General features: G+C 40.5%; 1 protein-coding gene across 1 annotated transcript; it reads right to left on the bottom strand.

The window, feature by feature from the left end:
- Positions 1-229: 229 nt before the first annotated feature.
- AAED1 (AhpC/TSA antioxidant enzyme domain containing 1) lies at positions 230-8515 on the bottom strand. The gene is made up of 6 exons (XM_004684908.2): positions 8237-8515; positions 7735-7803; positions 6862-6915; positions 6586-6691; positions 2843-2974; positions 230-740 (listed from the first exon to the last, which is right to left on the bottom strand). Exons 1-6 carry the CDS (start codon positions 8432-8434, stop codon positions 613-615), a joined length of 687 nt encoding a protein of 228 aa, XP_004684965.1. The 5' UTR covers positions 8435-8515; the 3' UTR covers positions 230-612.
- Positions 8516-9393: the final 878 nt, after the last annotated feature.

Genomic DNA, 9393 nt, shown 5'->3' with positions numbered 1-9393 from the left:
CTTCAGAATTTATGATCTTAATAGGCAAAATAAAAAAAATCCCCAAACTTCAGCAAATGGAGACTATACTAAAGAATGCTATTTTTAATTTTATAAAGATTCATTTGAAAAAGTGTTTTAATTTGTAAATATTTATTTTGTGTAGAAGAACTGGGGTGTAAGCCAGAGGTGGGAGTAAGTATATTCACCAGAGACAGAGTGGGGAGCAGAACAGGCAGATCAACTGAAATACAATGCTGAGGGGAGCAGTGGGCAAAAACAGGAGAGGTCTGCTGTGTCATGTGAGTCAGCTCCCTGGCCGGTAATTGAACTCAGCCCATCTCGGTGGGCTAAGATGGCAGTATTTACCCCCAAGGCCACCAAGATGGTCCAGGTGCAGTTTAATTTTTTGATAAGACCTTAAAAGCTATAAAATTATTAATATATATCCCATTTTGGATAACTGATGCTTTTCAGTATTCAAAATGCTATCAACTGGTACATGGTCTTTTATGTTTTCATAACCCCTCAAAGCCTGAGAAGGGCCACCAAGTTAGATACAGCACAAGAATCATATAATCCCACATTTCAGGTCATAGCCAAGGATCCACTCGAAAATGACAATTTATAGTGTCACACATGGATGATCGGAGGTCTGTTTGTAAAGTCCACGTGCTGAACTCCTACAAGATGTAAAACAGCATTGATGGGCTTGTGATCCAACCTATTCCTATCACGGTGTATAAAATGGATGTTATTACCTAGAAAAGAATAAGAATAAAATGCAGAGGTTGGCATATAGTATCATTGGATAACACTGTTTACCAGAATCAACTTTTAATTAGTCCAAGAGGAAGAATCAATTGTATCATATTCTCTAATGCAAAAACAACTTTTATTGAAGGTAATAAAACATAACAAGGATTACGGTTAAATACGAGTGATACTTAATGTTTTATGAGATTCAAGGGGAAAGATTCTTAAATTATAACCTCCCATTAGGCTGTTAAATGTCATTAAATAAAATTTCCTGTCAAACAAATTGTCAGATATGGAACAAAGGTATCAAGTTGGAAAATAATCTAGCTTCTTAAATGTAATACTGAAATACATTCTTTAAAAGTTCACTTCCAACATGATATAATAGCTTGCATTATAACCAGAGAGCAAAAGGCTGAAAAACAAGGACATTAAGACAATCAGTTATAATCAATCTTGTTATCTCTTCAAATTTTAAGAAATCATAGTTTATATAGAAGGTTATGTTTGAATCTTGAACCCAAGACCAGAATTTTAGCATAAAATATAAGACTAAATAAAGATTATAAAAGAGGCATGATTTCTGCCATCAACAGAATCACCAGCTTTAATGTCATAAATTAATTTAAAATGAAATACTGTAGTAACTGTGAAAGAGACTGGAAGGAATATATCCAGCTCTCGCCTTAGAAAGTCACATTTTTTTCCCGGTGGGTAGTATCAAAATATTCTTCTTATGAACTGTTTTCCAACTTGGCAACACAAATCACAGCTCTCTGTGCTTTTTATTCTTGCACAACTGAAAGTGTGGTCAAATGATGCTGAGACATGGAGAAGAGGGACTCAAAGAACAAAACTGTCCAAGAATGAAGTTGGAAATGAGTCATTCAGGCTAGAATGGTCACTCTGGGCACTTTATAGGATGCATTCTCATAAGACATTATTTCTTTTTCAGTATATCTAACTGGTATATGTTTAAGAGGGAAAAGGAATAAATGACAGATTTTAGTTAGATATAATTTATCTGCTGCATAAAGTAAAACATCCTAATACTTGGCTGGCATTCCCTTTCTAAAGGCATCCTTTCAGACATCTGGGAATTTATTAAAATAAATGTGAAATTTACAACTCTCAAGACGCCATGGTATAAAAATTAACAATTTTAAAGAGGGAGTAAAACAAGAGCAGTTTACTGTCATATTTGGGTTTCTGTCCCTGACTATACTTCCAGAACATGGCAGCCATCTAAACTCAAACATTTAGCTGAGTGAATGCAAAAGAACTTCAGGGGTCCAAACTGATGGATAAAGTTGTTAGAATTTTGTGGCTTGTGGCCTCCCTGGTGGGTGGCACAGGAGTTAAAGACAGCGCTATCAAGCTACTGCCTGCCACTGCAAGCAAGAGTTTGATCCCCAGCCACCCAGGGAAATAACCCATATGGTGCAGAGGACTGCTTCTGCTCCCATCGGCAGTGTGTTTTAGGAGATCTGCCTGTTCTGTTTGTGGCTTCCAGTTGTTCTTGAATGAGTTGTCCCCTGGGTCTGCTTACTTTCTGATGCTGAGCAAGTCTTCTAGTTTTGTCAGATATATAAATAAATAGATGGATTCCTCCACTGACAAGTAAAAAGAGTACTTAACAATTTTTTCCTATTTGGAAATGCCTACTTCACTGAACTTTTTTTTAAGGATTTATTTTTATTAATTTATGCATACAAGAACTGGGGTGTAGGCCAGAGGTGTAGGCAGAGAGGGTGAGAGGATTCACCAGAGACGGAGTGGGAAGCAGAACAGATGGATCTAGTGAAATATGTTTGCGAATGGACAGACAGAGGGGAGAGGTATGCTGTGCCATGTGGGTTAGCACCTGGCCAAGGAATCCAACCCAATTTACAGTGGCTGGCGATAGCCTGACAGCACTGAGACTTTAACCCCTAGCCACCAGGGAGGCCCCACCACTGAACTTTTTAAAGAGTACTTACTCTACCTACCCCAAATACCTGAAGTGACTCAGGCAAGAGAAGGCACATTGCATCCCACAAACAGGCATCAAAATACACAGAAACCTTTGGGGAAAAAAGATGTTCCCTACTAAATCAGGGATTACCTGGGCCTAAAATGAGGGTTCCACCTTGTTGAGCTGGATCTCCTTGAAAATCAAAAAGAGGGCCCGTCACTGCTCGCCACAGGCTCTGAATGCTCCCCGAAAATATATTTGATTTTATATGGGGGCTCTGTCCTGAAATATTAAAAATTGTCTTTAGACATTATCGTTTTACATTGATTTCAATATTAAGATAATGTTAGTAACTTTTATAAGACATTCTCTCCTGTGTGTGTCATATTACTTTCTACGTTGTCTTATTTTCTTTAAAGAATGGTGATTCACTTTCTCACTGTTGAGATTGTGGACCAGAAAACTCTTTGTCCAGTGCAATGAAGGGTATTTAGCAGCTTCCCAAAATTCTGCACCTACTAACTGCCATAATACTGTTCACCAGGTTGTGACAACACAAAATGCCTTCAGATAACATTAACTGTCCCCTAGGAGGGAGTAGGGGTAGAGTATCTCCCTTGCAAACTACTGCCGTGAAGAAAGAAATGATGACAGACCCCAGATCACTTTATACACACAGAAATGTAGTCTTCTCAAACTAGTACTGTTTTTCTCTTTAGTTTTCATAGGTATTTCTTTCAACTATTAACATGTGACAACCAAGAGACCATTATATGCTGTTCAAATCCTATTTCCCTTTCTGGTCCAGCAGCTAAACTACATTTCTTTGCTTGTTCTGGCAGTTTGTGATGGCGACATGACAATGAATAAAATGAGGTGTACCACCTGCAGGTCACTTCCTAAAAACCTTCCACAAGCCACTCTTTGTGTTTTTTCTACTTTCTTGGAAACCTCGGGTGGAATATGGCCGAGACACAAGATGGAAGGGGCCTGGGTCATTCCTACTACATCCCTGAATTGCTGCTTGGAAGAGAGGCGCCTGGATACACACACTCTTCTTTCATGTAAAAGAATTACCCTGTCATGCTTCAGTAGCCACTACAGCTACTGCTCTGTCTTTCTGTGCTGCCAATTTTTGTTTCCTTTTTCACAGCAAATGCTTTACTTCCACTGCCTTTGAGTAAAGAAATTCAGTGGCTTTACCCTTCTCGTAACTGATCTTTGTCCTATCCCTCCTATAGCTTGCATTAGTTTGACCTGCCGACTTTCTTAGTATTTCCAGATACCTATTACTTCCCTTCATCTCTCCAACTCTTCCATTTCTTTCATGTTTACTCTAGACTGGCCATTCATCTTACCAGGAAACAAATACAGGTGAATACATTCAGAGATATGGGTAAGACATTTAATTGTACTGTTCTCTAGGATTCTATGCCTAAAATGTTCAGAAATCCAACCTATCTCATGTCCAAAGGGGGAGGCACTTAATATTTTCAAAATTTTAGAAATTTGAGGGAGATTCTATTATCCAGAATTTAACAATCTTTTCTGTTAAGCACAATCTAATCTTGCCAGTTTGAATTTGTATGTAAAAGTCCTGTTTCTCAGTCTTCTATACACCTACCACTCACATGTATTTAATAATTTTATCTTATTTTTTATCTTTATGAAATATTCTATTCACTTAAATTATAATCGTGTATCTCTAGGGTCTTAATTTTCAAGCAGGGCAATTTTGAGGCTGATTTTGAGATTTATGCATATATCCCTTCATGGAGGAACTTTAAAAAATTGTTTCATGAAAACCAAATATTTTGTTTGTAAACACAATACTGTAACACAGGTCAAAGGAATTTAAATGATTTGCATGTACTCTCTCTATTCTGTCTAGAATACATCTGCTTTCTTTGCAATTCCATATCTTTATTGTGGCAATGAATGGTGAAGCGTTACTAAAGTGAAACTCACAGTTTATATCTAAAGTGCTAAATGATAAATAAACCTTACACATGCTGAGACTGTTAAAGCACAGGAAAACCATGTACCAAAAAGTAAGGTTCACAATCTGCAACGTCCCAACTTCCTATACTAAAGAGTGAAAAAGAGCAAACTATGTTTACACTAGTTCATAGTTTAAATTTAGATTGCTTTCTCTAAAAAACGTCAATAATGGCCCTCCCTGGTGGCGCAGCGGGTTAAAGCACAGCACTGAGAATCTGAAGCCACTTCTGCATGAGTTCGATTCCCGCCTGCCCCGGAGGAGACCACATGGCGAGCCAGACCTCTCCTGACCTGCCCGCTGCTCCCCTCAGCAGTGTACTTCGTCGATCTACCTGTTCTGCTCCCCACTCTGTCTCTGGTGAAGCCTCTCACCGCCCCTGAGCCTCTGGCCTGTACCCCAGTTCTGTATGAATAAATAAATAAATAAATCTTTAAAAAAAAAAAAAGTCAATAAATGGATCATGTCATTTCTGTCTCATTAATAACTCTCGGATCCATCCCTTTCTCTCCATCTCCTATTTAGACCCTGTCATTTCTTTCTAGCTTATTACTACTACCTTGTCAAGAGTATCACCTGTCCCAGTTGTCAGGTTCCAATTATTCCTCTACGGTGAATAGGTGACTATCACTTCTCTGCTTCGAACACTATTACTCTCTTATTGCCTCCAGAACAAATTCAAACTCCTTGGCATGTCCATGGTATATCTGCTTGGCTCAAACCAATTTCCTAATTAGTTCCTAAAGCCCAGTGAGATGCTTGGGTCTGCATTTCCCCAAAGGAGTCACATCTTCCCATGTTTTGCACATGCTCCATTTTTCCAGCAATATTTTTTCCCAACCTCACTTTACCCAGCTAGCTCCTTTAAAAGTGTGTTTAGACAACACCTCCTCTGAGAAGGCTCCCCAGATCCTTCTCCAACCTTGCACTTCTGGCACAGGTACTCCTAGTATATGATCTCATCTAGTACAAACCCTTAAAACTATATTGTAATCAACCCTTTACTTCTTTCTCCTAGAGTAGATTATAAGCCTCAGTATGGCAAAGGCTGTGTGTTTTATTACCATCCTCCTGAGAATACCCACTGTGGTGGGTTTAACAGACAAATGGTAGTATTTCTTCAGATGAATGATCTGAGTGAGCTGAGTTCTCCTGACACTTCAGAAATAAGTTCTTTCTATTTAAAACACAGATGTACAGTTTAACTAAAGCTTATGAAGCTCTATTAATTACAAATTATGTGTTCAGGGCAGGGAAATGTGGGCCATAAAAAAATAAATAAAACACCAAACTCTTCAACTAACTATACTACCCGGCAACCTAAAAAGCACAGTAAGAGATATATAATAAAATACGAAGTGCTATTAAAGTACAACTAGGAAAGCAATTAGTGTGACTGAAGAACCATTAAGACTCTTTGAGTCAGGTTTTAAATGAAAACTAAGATATCATCAATAATAAAACATAAGCCATAGTGTTAAGTAAGAAAAATACGTTAACTTTTGCAAAATTATTTTTCTCTATTCTCAAAAGTAAAATGTACTCATTGTCAAAATAGACACATACTTTGTAGTAAACTCTCCACTCTTAAAATCTTTTCCATTACACATGAACATATACACTATAAATCCTTATGAAAATATTTTATTTTCACAAAATGGAATCAGAGTAAGAACAATGTTCTGCTTTTTAATCAATGCTTCATAGACTTCAATGACTAGGAAGCAAAGTTTTAAAACCTCATGTATCTAGGCCACTTGGAGGAATCATGAAAACTGACTGGCCTATGAATTTGCCAGTTGTCTGTCTGTCTAGCTATCTATCATCTATCAACTTACCTACAAATGCAAAATAGGTACATACACATGTCTCTTTGAGGCATGTCATGTCTTACCTGAGGAAACAATTTCTTCACCTCTTTTCATTCCTAATCTTTTAAAAATTTCTCTTTCAGGGTCAACATAGATTTCATGAGAATATCCAGTCAGTTTGCAGAAAGGCTGGGGAAAAAAAGACCAGCTGGAATTCTTATAAGAACAAATGAAGAAAAGTAATGATAGTCTAACTTAATTTTAGCAAATTTAACTTTCACTTGGTGCCTCAAATACTATAATTTTTAATGTCTGAAACAGACTTAATCCATTAGTTTCTCAATTTGCAATGTATTTACCTCAATGTGATGGTAGGATGACTGTCCAATCACTATTAGGGTGACATTTGCTTCCTTCAGGACAAAAAAAGAACAGGAACATAAGAGAAATTATGTTTTATTCAAATTCCCCTACCCAACTTTTGTTTCATTCTAATGCCACCTATAGGCTTCAAGGAGAACAGAACTGCAAAATTGAGTGAAAGTAAATGTATGCTAAAATGTTCAATCAATTCAGATGATCTTTTCGCTAAGAATTTAAAAATTATAATTCTCTATACTCCCTCCCAAAAGCTTACAGTAAGAAGTAGAGACTGCTAAAGTAGAGTCACTTAGTCAATTTTATTCTTCTACATCCCAATGGATAGTCTGCTAAAAAAAAAATCTTAGTTTTAACACAAGCTCCATTCCAATGCCTGTCTGGTGACAAACTTACATGTACCTGAAGAAAAATACACATATGAGACTATTCAAGGATATGAGATGTATAATCTATTAACATACACATTTTCACCCTTAAGATATACATTAGCATTTTCTTAAAATGTACACCTAGTTGGAATCTTTTTGTAATACAAATAGTAGGAAAAATATATCAATTACTTCCAGCATCTGTGGTTTGGTATATTATCATCATTTGAAACAAAGCAGGTTACATGAAAATTATTATCGTTAGTATGTTTATTAGCAGACAGGACAGATAGAAATAGATCTCTAACGTGTCCCATTTTGATGTGTTGGAGATGCAGGGGAAAGTGATAATCTCAATTTTTAAGTGTCTGGAGAGGCGCTGCCCTTCAAATCTCACCCATTACACAGCTAAGAAGTGACAGGCAAATTTCACGAGGCCCCCTGAAGTGGGACACTTTGCTACTTCGAGCTTAGGAAACTTACCTGTAAGAAGCTCTTGGGAATTTTGGCCAGATCTTCTACATATTCCTTGCAGATATAACACAGGAAATGCTGCAATCGTTAACACGGCAAAAAGGAAAAGTTAAGAGCTTAACACCTTCAGGGCCCAGAAGGGACCCAGTTTTTGATGAATGACGCTAATAAACGCAACACCCACGGAGGATAGAAGGTATCAAAGGCCCCAAAGTGCATTAAAAACAGACCGCACCCTGTCCCAGCTAGGCTTCCTCTCTTGCCCAGAAAAAGGCCTGGTGTCCACGGGCTGTTTTTCCATTTCAGTTAAAGGAAGCGGGAGGCGCGATTCGCATTCCAGAAGCCTCCAGAGGTCGCCCAGGGGCGGGCCAAGCCACAACACTCGGACCCGACCCTCCAAGGGACTCGACGTCCATCTGGGCAGAAGCCGCGACGGCAACCTCCCTCCCTGCCTGCGGGCGAGCGGGCTCCTCCGCACCCACCCCCGACACCCCACCGCACCCGAGCTCACCCGCACGAAAACCACTACGGCCCGGCGCTCCCGGAACAGCTCGCCGAACGGCACCAGCCTCCCGCTGGCGTCCAGCACGGGCAGCTCGGCCACGCCGGTGGCCAGGGCCTGGCCGCGCTCAGGGCCGCTCGGGACCGGGGCCAGCGCTGCCCGGCCGCTGACCTGCCGAGTGACCGGGACGAGGGTGGGGGCGGCCATCGCGCCCCGCTGCCGGCGCCCGGGGTCAATGCTGGGCGAGGCCCGGGCAGCGCCGGGGGAGAGCGGGTCCGCGCAGGGAGGATCCACGGGGCGGGGCTGGGGCTCGCTGGGGCACCGGGCGGAGCTGCGCGGGTCCCGACCATTCCTGGCGCCTGGGGCGGGGCTGCGTAGGTCCCAAGAAGTTTGGGGTCTCTGCCTGCCGGAGTGTGGGGGGTGAGAGGTTAGGGGAGGGACACCCTGTACGCCGGAGGGTGGGTCTGGGTTTCAGGGCGGCTCTTTCGGTCTCGAGGTGCAGCAAAGTACAAGCGGCAGGCACGTTTTCTGACTTAGCTACTCGTGGTAAAAAGAGAGAGAGGATCCTAAGCAAGGAAAGCAGTAATTAGGAAGAAAGTCATCCTCCAAAGCTTCCTGGACTGAATCCTTACCTATTTAAGGGAACCACTTTCTATGTGCTTTTATTTTTTCCGATTTTTATTATGTTAGGGTTTTTTTGTTTTTTGTTTTTGCATTAAAAACCACCTTTCTTCACCCGAGTCCCGAAGCGCTTCCTCCCAGTTTTTGATCCCACTCCCTCCTCTGTTCTGGCATTTTATTGTAGAGGTATCATTAACATATAATTATGTAACATAGTGTTATGTAGTTAAGTTTAATTTTTTTAATTAAATTTTAATTTTTCAGTAATACAGATGCCAAAAAGATGGTACACCAATCAGGAGAGACCAGGACTCCCTGGTGACACAAGGGGTTAGGTCATAGCATTGTGAAGCTATGTAGGCAGCCACTGCAGCACAAGTTCTATTGTAACAGGGTGGTCCCCAGGAAAAGGGTAAGTTCCAGGTTCCCTGCCCCACCTTGAAGGAAGGTGGAGCTGAGCAGAGAAAAGAAAAAAGAAGAGAAGGAATCAAGGAGGAAGGAAGCAGGATGGAGAGCCAGGAGGAGACCGGAGGAAGCCACATGGA

This window comes from Condylura cristata, unplaced genomic scaffold, assembly GCF_000260355.1.
Source record: "Condylura cristata isolate star-nosed mole 26May11 unplaced genomic scaffold, ConCri1.0 scaffold00017, whole genome shotgun sequence".
Classification (NCBI taxonomy): domain Eukaryota; kingdom Metazoa; phylum Chordata; class Mammalia; order Eulipotyphla; family Talpidae; genus Condylura; species Condylura cristata.
Note: the sequence above shows the minus strand (reverse complement) of the source record. Positions and strands in the feature narration are given on the sequence as shown.

Excerpts from the sequence above, each read along its gene's own strand:
- AAED1 (XM_004684908.2), bottom strand. The coding sequence starts at position 8,434 with ATGGCCGCCCCCACCCTCGTCCCGGTCACTCGGCAGGTCAGCGGCCGG. Across the intron at positions 7,804-8,236 it reads CCGTAGTGGTTTTCGTGCGG|CATTTCCTGTGTTATATCTG; the intron begins GTGAGCTCGGGT and ends TAACGATTGCAG. Across the intron at positions 6,692-6,861 it reads CATCCTACCATCACATTGAG|CCTTTCTGCAAACTGACTGG; the intron begins GTAAATACATTG and ends TTTTTTCCCCAG.